The 18,042-nt window shown below is 40.9% G+C and overlaps 2 protein-coding genes across 2 annotated transcripts in view; both read left to right on the forward strand.

The window, feature by feature from the left end:
* The window catches only part of MBTPS2 (membrane bound transcription factor peptidase, site 2), a gene marked incomplete at both ends in the record, with an annotated part of 41,106 nt that overhangs the window by 12,204 nt on the left and 10,860 nt on the right, over positions 1–18,042 (forward strand). Inside the window, 3 exons of the mRNA XM_084258558.1 lie at positions 1,587–1,690; positions 3,756–3,883; positions 17,829–17,947. Of these exons, the coding sequence (XP_084114684.1) occupies positions 1,587–1,690; positions 3,756–3,883; positions 17,829–17,947 (351 nt within the window). The remainder of the gene's footprint in view (positions 1–1,586; positions 1,691–3,755; positions 3,884–17,828; positions 17,948–18,042) is intronic.
* YY2 (YY2 transcription factor) lies at positions 8,934–10,191 on the forward strand (the record flags this gene model as incomplete). The annotated part of the gene is made up of 1 exon (XM_084258147.1): positions 8,934–10,191. One exon carries the CDS (start codon positions 8,934–8,936, stop codon positions 10,083–10,085), a length of 1,152 nt encoding a protein of 383 aa, XP_084114273.1. The 3' UTR covers positions 10,086–10,191.

Consider the following 18,042-nt stretch of genomic DNA (forward strand, 5'->3'; position numbering starts at 1 on the left):
CCAAAGCCATGCTTGTTTAAGAATTTATTTGGGTATGTGTATTCAAATACATTTATCACAGTATTTCTAAGTGCAGAAATCTTTAAAACAAATGCCCAACTATCTATTCCATAGAATATAATATAGATATTAAAAATAATGTTGAATTGGAAAAAACTCATGGGGAAAATATGATACCATTAAAGAGGGAAGTTTCAAAACTAATACAAATACAATTAAAAAAAAATGTATACAGGAAGACTGGAAGGACAGGCATTAAAACATTGTGAATGTTTTCTGAAATTTTGTGTTTTGGGATAACTGTGGACTTCCATTTTTCTTTGAGTCATCTAGTTTTCCTGCTTCAGACATTTTATAATTAATTTAAAATAATAATAAAAGAAAGAAGGAATTTCCTCTAGAAGCATATCTTTAGGGTCCTAACTCCTGGGCTGTGAGAAATAGATTCATAGTATGTAAATGGTATTAAAGATGCCTGGTGTGTCCCACTTAGCCTAATTTATAGAATACCTCCTTAACAGAGGACATAACTGGACAGTGATTATCTCATGAGAAGATTCTTGGATACCTTAAAAAACAACTGTGCAGCCCTTAACAGTAGCAAGCGTCCCTTGAATGTGCAATGATTTATATAAGCACAACATCTTAGAAGCATGTGATTGCAAGACAACTCCTGCTTCTTTATAGGTCCTTCACATGCCTGTTTGTCCCACATGCCTCACTTCTACATTAAATTTCAATTTTAATATATTAATGTATCCCTTTGATATTGCTTTTCTGAACGATGTATTGGCCAAACTGATGGAACAGAAGAAATGGAGAGCATGTTGCTCCCATACCAATAAGGTGCTTTAGTACACTTCCTTTAACCACCAATTCTTAGGTTATCTTATCACAGTATAACTTGAGAATGTTAAATTAAAACTTGTCGATGGGGCAGGGGATTATGCTGTATTACTTTGCATAAGTACATGGAACCTTGCAATAACTGTTCAGAAGAAGGACTAGGTATTGTAACAAGAATTCAGAAATTAAGCTTCTGGCCTTTGTGGGTAGGTCAGCTGCTGACTCCTTCACTGACATTCTCCATTTCCTGCTACTTTGCCAGACTCCCTAATTCTTTCCCATGTTGAAGACTTCAGAAAGCCTAAGTTTCAGCTTTTTTAAATGGGAAATTTTTTTTTCCTTGCAAGTAATTAATACATGAGGCTAAAAAACAAATACAAATACTATTTATAATGAGAAGCAAGTCCCCTGACTTACAGTTCTCTTCCCCTAGTCCCATGTTTCTGGGGTTATCCCTTTTTACTAAAGTTTTATCTTTAATCTGGTATTTCCTGTTCTTTTGTCAGTTGTTGTTGTTACCTTATTTGTTTGTTCCCTGTTCTCTTTACATTGTTGTTATGCTTACTTCAAAAATTTGACTGGTATTTTTACTTTTATTATGATAGAAATGGAAAAGTGAACCACTGATATTCATACTACTTTCAATTTACACTCAGCTTAGAAGTTCAATCTTTAATACAGAGTAAACATTGTGGTCTCTTGATGCCCAACTGTGTATTTGTCATTGTGTTTATGAACAGGTTCCTGGCATAAATTTACCCGTCAACCAACTCACCTATTTCTTCGCTGCAGTCCTCATAAGTGGTGTTGTACATGAAATTGGACATGGGATAGCAGCTATTAGGTAATGATATTTACCTTTTTGCTAAGTCTTTGCTTCCACATTTTTTAGGGTTCCTGCCTTTAGGGTTTTATATATAAAGACATTGTTTTTAACAGTATAATAATTGACAATATGTTTGTAGGATAATTTGGATAATTTTTTAATAAATCTCCAACTGCCCAAAAAGGTGAATTTCACAATCATCTTACACATTTTATCACTGAATAACAGCACAATATATTAGATGATCCTTTTTTTGGAGTAGCCATTTGGTCTTACAGGACTTTTAAGATTTATTTTTATAAGCAGTGGGGGTACAGGCCAGAGGCGCAGGAGGGTGAGAGAATTCACCAGGGACAGAGCGGGGAGCAGAACAGGCAGAAGGACCAAAAACACTGCTGAGGGGAGCAGCGGGCGAGACAGGAGAGGTCTGCCGCGCCATGTGGGTATCTCCCTGGCCAGCCAGAATCGAACCAGAGCTGCAGAGGCTGTGGACAGCTTCATAGCGCTGTGCTCAACCAGCTGCGCCACCGGGGAGGCCCCTTACAAGACTTTTAAATGTAATTCCATTTTTAGAAAATATATTGAGGGGTCTCCCTGGTGGCGCAAGGGTTAAGTATCAGCACTGTAAAGCAGTCCACAATTACTGCAGCACAAGTTCTATCCCCAGCCAGGGAGGTGACCCACATGGCGTAGCAGACCTCTCCTGTCTCGCCCGCTGCTCCCCTCAGCAGTGTATTTCAGGCATTCAGCAGTGTATTTCAGGCTCCCCTCTCTGTCTCTGGTGAGTCCTCTCACCCCCTGCATCTCTGGCCTATACCCCAGTTCCTGTATGCATAAATAAATAAAAATCTTAAAATATATTGATGAAAAAATAGTTCTCTTGAGAACTATCTGAGAATTATGCATTTTACATTATACTTTAACATTAATTCAACAGGAATACACTTAAACCTCCACCTTTATAATACCTAAGACAAATATAAATATTTAGGTAATTTACTTGAATTATATTTCCTACTCTGTCTGTCTTTGAAAATAACTCATAAGAGTAAACTATAAAAATGTTTTTCATTTTAATTCCTCATAGAGAAATATTAACCATTTCCTTATATGTGTGACTAATTTCAAGTATTTGCTCAGCATATTAGTCTATAAAAATTTTGAAGTTGTAACAAATGTTGGCGAGGGTGTGGAGAAAAAGGAACTCTTCTGCACTGTTGGTGGGAGTGCAAACTGGTCCAACCACTGTGGAAAGCTGTGTGGAGATTTCTGGACCTACTAAACATAGAGCTTCCATATGACCCAGCAATTCCACTCCTAGGTATTTACCCAAAGGACACAGAAACATCAATTCCAAAGAACACCTGCACCCCTATGTTTATAGCAGCACTGTTTACAATAGCTAAGCTTTGGAAACAACCCAAATGCCCAAAAATAGATGACTGGATCAAGAAGATGTGGTACATATATACCATGGAATATTACTCAGCATTCAAAAAAGATAAACACATGCAATTTGCTGCAACATGGATGGCGCTGGAAGGGATCATGCTCAGCGAAATAAGCCAAAAAGAAAAAGAAAAATACCGGATGGTCTCACTCATAGCAGGAATCTAGAAAACTTAAATAAGGGACCAGGAAAATGAATAACTATAAGAAAGTGAAAATCAAAATCAACAAAAAACTATGAACCAGAGACACTTTTAGGGGGGCGGGGGCGGGAGGGGAGGGATTGGGGTCAGAATGGGGGGCTGCAATTGTATGGGGAATATAACAATAAAATTTATAAAAAAAAAAAAAATAAAAAAAAAAATTTTGAAGTTGTAAGCTATTTCAGAATGCCCACCCTATTTTACAAAATGCAATTTCAGATAAAACCAAATCTGTATACACTATTACAAAGTCATGATGTGAGATACATATATATAAAACAAATATGTACAGGTATAAATTTTTGATTATCTTATAGAGACTTGTATTTTAAGCAAGAATTAGAATTACAGTGGGAAGTTTTAAGACTTATACATTATTAATTTAACAAATACAGTATTAATAGTAAATTCATTTTTTTTATATTCCTTAGGGAACAGGTTCGATTTAATGGCTTTGGGATTTTTCTCTTCGTTATTTATCCTGGAGCATTTGTTGATCTTTTCACCACTCATTTGCAACTTATATCACCAGTCCAGCAGCTGAGGATATTTTGTGCAGGTAACAGACTTAAATTTCTTTATTCATCTGTGTGTTATTAATGGTTTTATGGAAAGCACTCACATTACATTACAAATGAAAATATCTCATCTTTTGGTTGCTAAATTTAGTTTAAAAGATGCATTCAAGTCAATAATGTGCATTTCTTTATTAAAAATAACTAAAAACAACAAACTCTTAGTAAAAACAGAGTGGAAAACTTCACTTTCACTGAGGCTAAGCAATACTAAACCTGAAAACACAAATTATGAAGAATATCAACTCAGATGAAATATAGTGAAATTTGCATCAAATCAAGGGAGAACATAATCATCCAAGAGATAAAGAATTCAGGAAAAAAGAAGAGATTGCATGCAAGGAAAGATGGTGAACTCTGGGATTGGCAAAATTAAGTAAGAAACATCCACTAGGGGGCCTCCCCAGTGGCGCAGTGGGTTGAGCGCAGTGCTGTGAAGCTGCCTGCAGCCTCTGCAGCGCTGGTTGGATTCCGGGCCAGCCAGGGAGATTCCCACATGGTGCGGCAGACCTCTCTTGTCTTGCCTGCTGCTCCCCTCAGCATTGTATTTCGGTTCTTCTGCCTGTTCTGCTCCCGGCTCTGTCTCTGGTGAATTGTCTCACCTTCCCGCGCCTCTGGCCTGTACCCCAGTGCTTGTATAAATAAATAAATCCTTAAAAAAAAAAGAAAAGAAAAACATCCACTGGGAAAATATAGTTATATAGGAAAGAAATTCTGGGAAACAGTTCCACCTGAGCTAAATTGACATAAGACAAATACATTAAAATCCTATACCTATCCTATACCTCTTTAAATGGGACAAATGAGGTTAATCAAGTATAGAGTTAAAAATCTTGAACAGAGTGAATGTAATAGCATAAAAACATGGAAGTGGAAAAGTAAAATATTAACAGGAAATCTAAGTACTAATTTCCTCAACTTTGTATTGGAGAGAAAAAGTCTGCCTAATGTTGATAAATCAAGAAATAGAGGTTTGCACATACTATCTAAGAATTATAAATATAAATGCAACAAGATCTAAAACACACATGATAAACCTTTCAAGTTATCAGAGAGAAAGCTTGAAACATACACCAGAGAAAACAGACCATATATCAAAAGACCAAAACACTTTTTTTGTCAATAAATATATGTGATTAGCTCACTATTGAAAAGAAAAATGTTAATTTATATTAAAAACATACCTCAAATTTGTGATGTATAAAAGAAATCCACCTAAACATTACTCCAAAAAATTGAAACTAAAATCAGCAGAACATTCTATATAAATGTGAACAGAAAGTAGGACTAAACGGGGCCATTTAATCATAAGTATAGTCCACAATGAAGATGTAATTGTTGTGATTCTGACTGTAATGAAGTAACCAACCATTAAAACAAAAATAGGAGGGGCTCCCCAGTGGCCCAGCAGTTGAGCGCTGGGTTGCGAAGCTACCCGCAGCCTCTGCAGCGCCAGTTCGATCTCGGCTGCTCCCAGGCCACCAGAGGAGGGTCCCACATGGCGCGGAGACGTCTCCTGCCGCCCGCTGCTCTCCTCAGCAGTGTACTTCGGTCCTTCTGCCTGCTCTGCTTCCCGCTCTGGCTCTGGTGAATTCTCTCACCCTCCCGCGCTTCTGACTGTACCCAGTGCTTGTATAAATAAATAAATAAATCTTTTAAAAAAATAAAAAGAAAAAATAGGAAAAGGAAAAGAAAAACCAGAATTTTATTTTTTTATTGTTTTTTTTTAAATAATAAATTTTATTTTTATATTCCCCCATACAACTGCACATGCCCCATTCTGACCCCAATCCCTCCCCTCCCGGCTCCCACCCCCCAAAAAGTGTCTCTGGTTCATAGTTTTTTGTTGATTTTGATTTTCACTTTCTTATAGTTATTCATTTTCCTGATTCCCTTATTTAAGTTTTCTAGATTCCTGCTATGAGTGAGACCATCCGGTATTTTTCTTTTTCTTTTTGGCTTATTTCGTTGAGCATGATCCCTTCCAGCGCCATCCATGTTGCTGCAAATTGCATGTGTTTATCTTTTTTGAATGCTGAGTAATATTCCATGGTATATATGGACCACATCTTCTTGATCCAGTCATCTATTTTTGGGCATTTGGGCTGTTTCCAAAGCTTAGCTATTGTAAATAGTGCTGCTATAAACATAGGGGTGCAGGTGTTCTTTGGAATGGATGTTTCTGTGTCCTTTGGGTAAATACCTAGGAGTGGAATTGCTGGATCATATGGAAGCTCTATGTTTAGTAGGTCCAGAAATCTCCACACAGCTCTCCATAGTGGTTGGACCAGTTTGCATTCCCACCAACAGTGCAGGAGAGTTCCTTTTTCTCCACAACCTCGCCAACATTTGTTGTTGCTAGTTTTTTTAATATGTGCCATTCTCACTGGTGTAAGATGGTATCTCATGGTAGTTTTGATTTGCATTTCCCTGATTACAGGTGATGTTGAACATTTTTTCATATGTCTGTTGGCCATTTGCATTTCCTCTTCAGAGAAGTTTCTTTTTAGCTCTTCTGCCCATTTTTTGACTGGGTTATTTTCTTTGTTGTTGTTGAGTCTCATCAGCTCTTTGCAGATTTTTGTGATCAGTCCTTTATCATTAGTGTTGGGTGCAAAAGTGTTCTCCCAGTTGGTGGGGTTTCTCTTTGTTTTTGTTATTGTCTCTTTTGCTGTGCAGAAGCTCTTTAATTTGATGTAGTCCCAGCTGTTTATCTTTGCCTTCACTATCACTGCTTTGGGTGATGTGTCTGTAAAGATGTCTTTGATATGCAAATCACGTAGTGTTTCACCTATATTTCCTTCTATGTATTTTATGGTTTCAGGTCTTATGTCTAGTTCTTTAATCCATTTTGAGTTGATTTTTGTGTATGGTGTGAGGTAGTGGTCAAGCTTCATTCTTTTGCATGTAGCGACCCAGTTTTCCCAGCACCATTTATTGAACAAACTTTCTTTGCTCCAATGCATAGTCTTTGCTCCTTTGTCAAAGATTAGTTGACCATAAATCTGTGGGTTTATTTCTGGATTTTCTATTCGATTCCATTGGTCTGTATGTCTGTTCTTGTTCCAATACCATGCAGTTTTGATGATTATGGCTTTGTAGTATAGTTTGAAGTCTGGGAGTGTGATGCCGCCATTTCCTTCCTTTTTTTTTTCAGGAGAGCTTTGGCTATTCGGGGTTTTTGGTGATTCCATATGAATTTCATCAATAATTGTTCTATTTCTTTGAAGAATGACATTGAAATTTTGATTGGAATAGCATTGAATCGGTATATTGCTTTTGGTAGAATGGCCATTTTAATAATGTTTATTCTTCCAATCCATGAGCAGGGGATGTCTTTCCATTTCTTTGTGTCTTCTTCTAGTTCTTTTAACAGTGTTTTATAATTTTCTTTGTATAGGTCCTTTACCTCTTTTGTTAGATTTATTCCCAAATATTTGATTTTTTTTGTTTCGATAATAAAAGGGATGGGAAAAAACAGAATTTTAATAAAGGAGGCCTATCTCATCTCTCAATGCATGGCAGATACAGCTGAAAAAGTCAGATCATCAAAGATCTTTTTTTTTTTTTTTTTTTACTTAGCAAGTAAAAATCAATATATGTCAAACTCCATACCATAAACATAGGAGACAATTCCTTTGCAAGTGCCTGTGAAACTTAGAAAAATTTACCAATTCAAAAACATAATTGCAGTATATTTTAAAACAAAAATGAAATGATGTGTAAGGTTTTGCTAAAAGGAACATTTAGTGTCATACACAGTTATTATGAAATAAGAAATGAAAAGAAATCAATGAGGCATCCAACTGAGGAAGTGAAAACAACTATAAAGTAGTAAAGAAATGATGAAGTAATTAGTAAATATTTCAACAGAAAATATTAAGTCAAAAAAGAAAATTAGAACTGTTAAATCTAGGAACTAGTTCTTTAAAGAAAAAAAGATTAAACACTGGGAGAAAACATCTATAGACAGAATTAGCAGTCACTGGGGAATGACATTCCAGAGAAAATTAAAACAAATATAAAAAATAATCTTTGTTATCTCTGCCAAAAAATTTTGAGATCCTGGATAAATATATATAAATACCCTAAACACCTGTGGAGATTAGAAAAAAGGCTAACTATAATAGGAGAAATGAGGCTAACTATAATAGGAGAAATTAAGAAAGTAGATGGAAAAGCCAGTATCACACTGATACCACATCAGGTAAAGCACAGAAAACCTTTATAAACATGGGGTTTATGTAAAAAATGCAGGGATGGTTTAGCATTAGGAAATGTATTTGAATATGGTAAACTCTAAACATTAAAAGAAAAAAATCCTCATCTCGGCAGATATTGAAACGGAATTTAACAAATGAACATCCATTCACGACTTTGAAAAACCCTGAGTAAAGGTAGAAGTAGCTTCCTAATGGTGTAACACTTAGAAGTTTTTCTAGTAAAGGAAATGACAAGCAATCCCACTACCAAGCATCGCTGATGCTATCGCATGGTCTGTAAATGTGAGTGTGTGAAACTAAATAACAAGATAACAGAAGCACAAATATTAGAAAGGAGTAGTGGTTTTTCCGCTAGATACTGTAATATACCAGGGGGGAGAGAGAAGAGAATGGAAATGAAACAGAATAATTCATAAAGAGCCTGGTACCGGAGTACAATTAAAAAAAAAAAAATAGCTTGAAGTTTGGGCGGGAAAGGCAGGCAGGCGAGAGCCGGGACGCACGCACGCACACTTGCACGCTCGCACGCACACACGCATGCCTGTGCCTGTGAGCGGGGTCACGCATTCTGGGGGCTCCAGGAAGTGCGTACCCTGGGTTACTAAAAACGCATGCGTGAGTCAAGGCGCCTACGTCAGCCCCCAGAAGGCTCTACGCCACACATCCCCTCAACCGCTGAAACCCGCGGCTCGAGCCTGCTCGCGGCGCACGTGCAGTTCGCGGGCGCCAAGCTTCTCTCAGCCACTGTCCCGGCCCCTTTACGTCACTCACCTGCTTCCCCAGAGCCGGAGCCTGAGCCCAGCTCCCCGCCATGGCCTCCAACGACGCTGCGTGTAAGGCGACCGAAGGCGCCGAGGGGTTCGCGGAGCCGCGCGTCATCTGTGTGGAAGCGGTCCCCGTGGAGGTGATGGCCATGGAGACCATCCGGGTGTACGAGGATGTGAGCGGCAGTTGGGTCCACGGGGGCCACTACCATCCGCCTCTGATCGCACTGCAGCCGCTCCTCACCGGCGACCCGAGCCGCGGGGACCACGACCAGGAGGTGATCTTGGTGCAGACGCGGGAAGAGGTGGTGGGCTACAGCGAGTCCCACGGCGCGCTGGCCAGCGACGCGGGCGGCCAGCCCTCAGGGCCGCCCAGCGAGGACGACCGCTTCCAGCAGACCCTGGCTTCCCTGTCCTACGCGGCGGCGCCCGCCCCGAGCCGCGGCAAAAAGACTGCCCGCGGCAGGAAGTACAGCGGCAAGAAGAGCCTTGCGGGCGGCGTGGGAGCCGGAAGCAGCAGCGCCAGCGCCACGGCCACCAACGCCGCCGCCGCCGCTGCCGCCGCCGCCGCAGAGATGGGCAGCGAGTGGATGCCCAGGGAGGTGCAGCTCAGAACCCTGGAGGATGAGTTCGCGGTGTCCATGTGGTCGGAGAGCAACGTGAACGACCTGGAGCCCAGAGAACAGGGTAAGGACCCCTCCCCCGATTACTCCGAGTACATGACTGGGAAGAAGCTTCCTCCTGAGGGGATTCCTGGCATCGACCTGTCTGATCCCAAACAACTGAAGGAATTCACTAAAATGAAGCCCAAAAAGCCCAAAGAAGGCACTCCGAGGACAATCGCCTGCCCGCACAAGGGCTGCGCGAAGATGTTCCCGGATAACTCCTCCATGAGGAAGCACCTGCACACCCACGGCCCCAGGGTCCATGTCTGCGCCGAGTGTGGCAAAGCTTTTGTGGAGAACTCAAAACTCAAACGGCATCAACTGGTGCATACTGGAGAGAAGCCCTTTCAGTGCACGTTTGAAGGCTGCGGGAAACGCTTTTCGCTCGATTTCAATCTGCGCACGCATGTGCGCATCCACACGGGAGACCGGCCCTACGTGTGCCCCTTCGATACCTGCAACAGGAAGTTTGCTCAGTCCACTAACCTCAAGTCTCACATGTTAACGCATGCTAAGAATAAAAATAGCCAGTAAGAGACAAGGCCCCCCTTAAATTCGGCAAGTGTCTTCCAGGAATGGTTGAAAATATGTCTCTCTTGTTTATCTTTTATTCTAGGCTAGAATTTTCACATTGATTCCTATACAACTAAGGGTAATGTTTTGAGAGAGTAGTAGAAAGTAATAAGTAAAAAAAAAGTACTTCTATAGGATAACGTTGTTAAGTTGCCTTGCCTCGTTGTGTAATTCTGCTTGCAAGCTTGGTGTTTTTGTAAAATTTGGTCCCAACAGGAAAATAATTCATGCACTTCACGTCAAAAGATAGTTCTTTATAAACTGCCAAAAATGGGACTTTTCGCGTTCTTTTAAACATGAAATTCAGCTAGAGGTTACAGTATTTAAAATTCTGTATTTTCCAAATGTTCATGTTTTTACTTTAGGAATATGTTTAGAAACTCTATGTATTTTGCTGATTGTTGATAACTTTGCTTGCCGTGGATTTTCTTTGAAAAAATGAAAAGTTGCAGAAATACATGAAGTCTTTTCATGTTTAAAAAAGTTATATAGGTTTGCTATCTTAATTTTAGTGAATGTTAACAAATGTTAACTCATTCTGCATAACTTTTTGTTCCATTGCATTATGCAGTATTGAATATAAGATGTGATTGAAATATTACTCAGTTTAAACCTATTTTAATCCTTTTATTTCCCCTAAAGTGATGTCGGGTGCTATTGTTTAGTATAATTTCTTTGCCCCCTCATTTCGAGTAGTGTTCAATTATACACTATATTCTGTGTGTATTGACTTTAGCACTTAGTTTGTGTATTTCATGTAATAGAAAAGGCAAAAAATAAAGTGCCTGTTCTAAAGAAAAACATAGTAACTTACCTGTTACCATAGCTAGAAAATAGAGAAAATGGGAAGGGTGCTACTGGCATCTGAAGGGTAGAAACCAAGGATGCTTCTAAACATCCCACAGTTTGTAAGACAGTCCCCCGCAGTGAGGAATTATCTGGCCCAACACACCAGTAAATGCCATGTTGAGAAACCTTATAACAGATTCCTTTGGTGTACTTATAAATAAATTGTTAATGGACAGGATGTTCAAGAAACTGTGTGTGTTTTACTATTGTTGTTTCCACTTAGTTCTCATGAGCAAATCTGGAATCTAGATGGGTGATCAGGTACCACCTGCGGCGCTGACAAGAGAGGAGGCGGCCCAGAAAGTCAAGGAATCAGTGCTGCTGTGTGCTCCCTGACTTATTTGCATGGGAAAAACCCCAGTTGGGAGGCACTATCATATCCATCTTGGGGAGTTGGTGGAGGAGGGTGGCAACCCTAATCAGTGGGGGTAGATTATTCTGTGAAACTAGTAACTGGGGTTTGGGGCATAGCTGTATTCCTAAGTTACTTTCATTAACATGCATCCCAGTGGGTCAATTTGGTTTGGTTTTAATTTGTTTTTTAAATGAAGCTATGAAAACTATAGGAAAAACGGGTGAGAATCTTTTATAATCCTGAACAGAGAAAAGTCTAATACAAAGGAACCATATGACCACACCAAAATTTTAAATGTCTGTATAGGCAAAACTATGAACCAAACCAAACAACAAACTGGAAGGAAAAAATTATAATACTTTCTCTTGCAAAGGACCAAATTCCTCTATGTATATATTAGAAAGAATAATATATAAAGGTATTTTTTTTTAAAAAATGCAAACAGGAAATAGATAAAAATCTCAGCGAAAAGAAATACAAATAGTCTTTTACTGAGCATAAAATAAATATATATATATATATATATACAAGCTCACTCATAATTAAAGAAATAGAAAATAAGACAGATTACTTCTCACCTGGCAGATGGCAGAGTCTAAAATTATGATAGCATCCAGCCTTGTTCAGAGGGTGGGGAAACATGCCAATTATGAGAACATAAGTTAATGCAAACTCATTGGAAGTCAATTTTTTTTTAAAAGATTATTCATGCATACAAGAACCGGGCTACAGGCCAGATGTGCAGGAGGGTGAGAGGATTCACCAGAGACAGAGCGGGGAACAGGACAGTCAGATTGACTGAAATACACTGCTGAGGGGAACAGCGGGCAAGACAGGAGAGGTCTGCCGCTCCATGTGGGATTCTCGCCAGCTGGCCGGCCAGCCAGCCGGCATCAAACCCATGCTGCAGAGGCTGTGGACAGCTTCACAGCGCTGGGCGCTCAACCTCCTGCGCCACCAGGGTAGGCCCTGGAGGTCAATTTTTAATGCACATTTTAAAAAATATAGGTTTTTTTACATTGTTGTTCATTTTGTATTCTCAGTGAAATGTCAGAAGGAAAAAGAAAAATATCAGATGGTTGCACTTATAAGAGGAATTAGGGAAACTGAACAAGGAGGCAGGGGGGAAAAAACTAGAAAGCAAACTGTTACTGCACATATTTTTCATTGAATCCCACGTCTATGTAACTTTCCATACCCTTGTGGATGTATCCTTACTTAGCTGTGTGACAACAATGTACCAAGCTGTCCTTAGCTGTGTGACAACAATGTACCAAGCTGTCGCAGCAAGTGTATAAAGTTAAAACATCCCAAGTGATCACCGGTAGGCAACCTTACAAATAACTCAGTATGGGGAGTTTTGTTTTTTACTGTTTCAGTTAATCAAGTGATACAACTTTTATTCTGTAAATGCCCAAGCCCAGTTGGTCCTCTTGTTCCCAAAGGCTCCCCCACCCTGCTCTCTCCTCCCCTGTCTTAACCCAGGGACAAAGTCTTAGGAGGAGACCCAGGCAGAGGTAGAGACAGGAAGAGAGCGCACTAGACAGGCACTATCGTTGGTGTTGGGGAAGGAAATAGGAGAGGTAAATTCTTGGAGAATTTTAGTACTGAACATCCATCCCTATTTTCTGGTCCCCTTCTTCAAATCATTTCCCATAGCCCTGCCCCTCTCTGCCCTCCCACCACTCCCAATGGCTTGGTCCCTATAACATCCTTATTCCTTTTTTTTTTTTTTTAAGATTTATTTATTTTTATTATTTATACAATAGCTGAGGTACAGGCCAGAGGTGTGAGAGGGTGAGAGGATTCACCAGAGACAGAGTGGGGAGCAGAACAGGCAGACGGGACCGAAAGACTGCTGAGGGGAGCAGCGGGCGAAGCAGGAGAGGTCTGCTGTGCCATGTGGGTTACTCCCTGGCTGGCCGGGAATCGAACCTGCGCTGCAGAGGCTGCGAACAGCTTCACAGCACTGCGCTCAACCTGCTGCACCACCGGGGAAGCCCCTTATTCCTTTATATCCATCCTGGCCCCAACCAGCCCCCCAGCCTCTCTCTGATGGGGACTCCTGGACCCATTAGCTCCATAGAACCCCCAGGAGTGAAATGAACAGAGACACCATCCCCACCAGGGCCATTAAGAAGCCACCCTTGCAGCAGTGAAGCAGTGCAGACTGGAGTATAGGGTGGTTTGGGTGGTGGGGAGAGTTGTTTTATTTGCAGGCCTATAGTCTGCAAGGTTCCCTTTCCCCAGCATTCGCTCAAGAATTCAGGGGAAGGTTCTCAACTCCCCTGAACAGAGCTCTCTGTCTTTACACTCAGCTGCTTCTCCAACCCAGAAACTCCCGAACTTCAGTTAAGAGTTATTACAGCTACCCTAGTCAGATATTTTCTCTTCCAGTCCACAGTTGCTTGCCATGAGGTGGAGCAGATGCTGGGTGACCAAGTTCTGTAGCTCAGATGCGATGTCTCCTTCCCACTTTCCACAGAGGACTGATGGAAGTTTGTTTTTTTTTTTTAAGATTTATTTTATTTATGCATACAAGATCTGGGATACAGGCCAGAGGTGCCGGGGGAAGGGGGGTGGTGAGAGGATTCACCAGACACAGAGCGGGAAACAGAACAGGTAGATTGACTGAAATACACTGCTGAGGGGAGCAGCGGGTGAGACATCCTCTGCTGTGCATGTGGATTAGCTCCCTGGCTGGGGATCATCTCTTTCCTCAGTGGCTGGCTGCTGATAGCTTGATAGCGCTGAGACTTTAACCCTTGTACCACCAGGGAGGCCCTGATGGAAGTTCTTGATGAGGGTTTCAAACGCCCTCTCCATGTCACTGAATTCCTGGGCATCCTCAGCATTAGCCAACCGTGATGTCTGGTGTACTTGGTCTTTTGGTGAATTTTGCCATCAGACAGCCTGCCCCAAAGTAGCTGATGGCTCGTGATCTGTGGGCAGCCTCTGAGACAGGATGGGAGGAAAGTCAGTGATGTTTAAAAAATGAAATATTCTCTAGTGATATAAGAAATGGAACAAATTTGAATGTGCAGGTAAAGACACAGTCTAAAATATATGAATGAAAAAATAAATACAGTTTCTGGCACGTAGTTTGTAACCATTGATGTTTTTAAAAAATATCTTTGTGTTAAGATACACAAAGAACTCACACGAGTCAACAAAAACAAAATAAACAATCCAGTCAAGAAATGGGCAGAAGAACCTAAAAGACATTTCTCCAAAGAGGAAATGTCAATGGCCAACAGGCATGTGAAAAATGTTCAACATCCCTTATCAGGGAAATGCAAATTAAAACCACATTGAGATACCACCTTACACCAGTGAGAATGGCACATATCAAAAAAACAAGCAGCAATAAATGTTGGTGAGGATGCGGTGAAAAAGGAGCTCTCCTACATTGCTGGTGGGAGTGCAAACTGGTCCAACCACTATGGAAAGCTGTCTGGAGGTTCCTCAATCTACTAAAAATGGAGCTACCATACAATCTGGCAATTCCACTCCTAGGGATCTACCCAAAGGACACAAAAACACTGATTCAAAAGAGCACCTGTACCCCTATGTTTATGGCAGCACTATTTACAATAGGCAAAACCTGGAAACAACCCAGATGCCCCAAAATAGATGACTGGATCAAGAAGATGTGGTACATATACACAATGGAATATTACTCAGCAATCAAAAAAGATAAACTCATGCCATTCGCAGCAACATGGATGGAGCTAGAAGGAATTATGCTCAGTGAAATAAGCCAGAAAGAAAAAGAAAAATATCAGATGGTTTCACTTATAGCAGGAATATAGGGAACCAAATAAGACATCAGTGTAAAAAAATAATAGCAGTACAAAACCCAACAAAGCAAAAACAGACCATTATAAATCAGAGACATCCTGCAGGGGAGGAGGGAGAGGGAGGGAGGGAGGAGCACAGGGGACTGAGGTGATGGTGCACGGGTGCCTTGGGGAAGGAAACTATGGGGACTACACCTGAGGGGGTGGGGGGAAGCAAATATTGTTTTAAAATGACCAATGATGTAAAAAATTTTTTTTAAAAAAAAAGAAAAAGAAACACTATACTGTAGTCTCAAGTGTGCAATAGCACGTCTAAAAAAAGTATATGTCCTAATTTAAAAACACTTCATTACTAAAAAATATGACACCAAGATATGAAATAAGCATGTTATTGAAAATATGGTGCCCATACGCAGCGGTTGAGCGCTGGGTTGCGAAGCTGCCCGCAGCCTCTGCAGCGCCGGTTCGATTCCCGGCTGCTCCCCGGCCACCAGAGGAGGGTCCCACATGGCGCGCAGACCTCTCCTGCCGCCCCCTGCTCCCCTCAGCAGTGTGCTTCGGTCCTTCTGCCTGCTCTGCTCCCCGCTCTGGCTCTGGTGAATTCTCTCACCCTCCCGCGCTTCTGACTGTACCCAGTGCATGTATAAACAAAAAACAAACAAACAAATAAATAAATAAAAAACATGCCTCTATTAAAAAAAAAAAATTTCTAAAAAAAAAAAAAAGAAAATATGGTGCCCATAGACTTGCTCTGCAGTCACTACAATCCTTTTATTTGTAACAGCTGAAATATCTGAAGCATAATAAAGCAAAGTACAATAAAAAAAAATATCCTTGTGTTTAGAACAGAAAAGATTGTTTACCAATGTGCCCTGGACTAAACTTGCTCTGGATATTTCTGAAACTTAACTTACAATACTCAAAAAAAAAAGGAGGAATATTTCACCATGTAACAAGGGTACATGGAACATGTACCACCTCAGTACCTGGCTGCTTTAATAGCTAAAAATAACAGAGGCTTTTCTCTCAGAAAACATTCCAAATGTAAGTAGTTCTGTGCAGATAGGAGAATTGTGTGATTTGGGGACTCAGGAGAGCTGGTAGGCGCTGTCTGCCAATCAGCTCTCCTCTTCCCATCGTGCAGCTCTTAAGGCCTACACTCAGGTCTAGCTCCATCGTTGCTGCATTCCAGCCTGTCTGACAGGGAGATCCCATCCGCTCACATCCTGTTGGCCAAAACAGTCGTGTAGACATACTCGGTACTTCCTTCAAGTCTGGGAAATGTCTTTAGGTTACATTTTCAACCACTGATGCTATCACCCTCCTGGGGATGTTTGGAATGTGTTGGGTAGGGAGCAGCCTTCTTTGGTTGTCTCAGTGACTGGAGGGCTCTAATGGCATGTAGTAGAAGGGAGCCAGGAAAGCTTAATACCCTATAAGGTAAGGTTCAGTTCCCCCTGCACAACTGAGAACCGTACTGGCATAGTAGTGCTAATAGCGCCCCCTACCCTTCCCCAGGAGAAAAACTACCAGAAGAAGGGAAACTAGGCATGGGGGAGGGGTCATCTAGTGTTGTGCTAGTGAATGCTTAAAGCCTGGCTCTGGAGGGGATGACGAGGAGCTCTGTCATGTAAATACCCCCACTTTGGCCGATTTTCAAGGTATCAATCTGAAGTCACTGAAGGAGGGATGCAGGCGGTCAGCAATGCAGGCTGGTAGGGACAAGCTCCAGACCACCTGACTATCTCTGTTTATATAGTAGAGATGGTTATGGTCTGTGACATGATGTAAAATACAAACTCTGGCTCACAGTACTGGTTTTCATACCACAGCTCAACAAGAATGTTTATTATTTTATCTTAACTTTTTGAATAGCTTTGATTTCATCTCAAAGATCAAAGTATGTTTAAATTAATAATGTATATATTTACTAAGGGGCCTCCCTAGTGGTGCAAGGGGTTGAGTCTCAGTACTACGAAGCTATCAGCAGCCAATGTACCACAAGTTCGATCCCCTGTACCACTGTGCAGGGGTACACTGCACCCCCCCACCTCAGGCTGCACTAATCCACATGGTCCAGCAGACCTCTCCTGTCTCACACCCTGCTCCCCTCAGCAGTGTATTTCAGTAAATCCTCCTGTACTGCTCCCCACTCTGTCTCTGGTGAACCCTCTCACCTCTCCGCACCTCTAGCCTATACCCCAGGTCTTGTATGCATAAATAAATAAATCTTTTTAAAAATGTATATATTTACCAAAAGGAGTATATAATAAGTAGGTATTCGTTCTATTACTCTTTTAGATAGATAGATAGATAGATAGATAGATAGATAGATAGATAGATAGATAGATAGATAGATCTCCAGGAGATCTATCTATCTATCTATCTATCTATATATATATATATATATATATATATATATATATTAAGAGTATAGGGTCTATTGGTATTAAACCACATTAGCGTGTGATCTTCCTAATTTGGTGTTAACATGCTCATTTCAGGTTTCGGTATCCGAAATGGAAACGACCGCTAACTGGACATCTCTCTGTCAAACTAATAAGTAGATCTATCTACCTCACAGCCTCTTCTGGTCACTTTACTAATTTATCAGGATGCCCAAGTGTTACAAAGCCCAAATACCTTTCTCATCTTAGCCCGAGTTGACCCTCTTTCTTTTTTTTTCCCCCCTCTTTTCAGGTATATGGCATAATTTCGTCCTTGCACTCCTGGGTATTTTAGCTCTTGTTATGCTCCCTATAATTCTCCTGCCATTTTACTACACTGGAGTCGGGGTGCTTATCACTGAAGTTGCTGAGGTAAGTAATGAGTTACTTAGGCCAGATTTTTCAGCGTTGTACTCAGCATTTATGTCAAGTACTTTTATACTAGTTTTCCTCATACACTAAATGCT

The sequence above is a fragment of the Talpa europaea genome (genome assembly GCF_964194135.1).
Source record: "Talpa europaea genome assembly, chromosome: X".
NCBI classification, from domain to species: domain Eukaryota; kingdom Metazoa; phylum Chordata; class Mammalia; order Eulipotyphla; family Talpidae; genus Talpa; species Talpa europaea.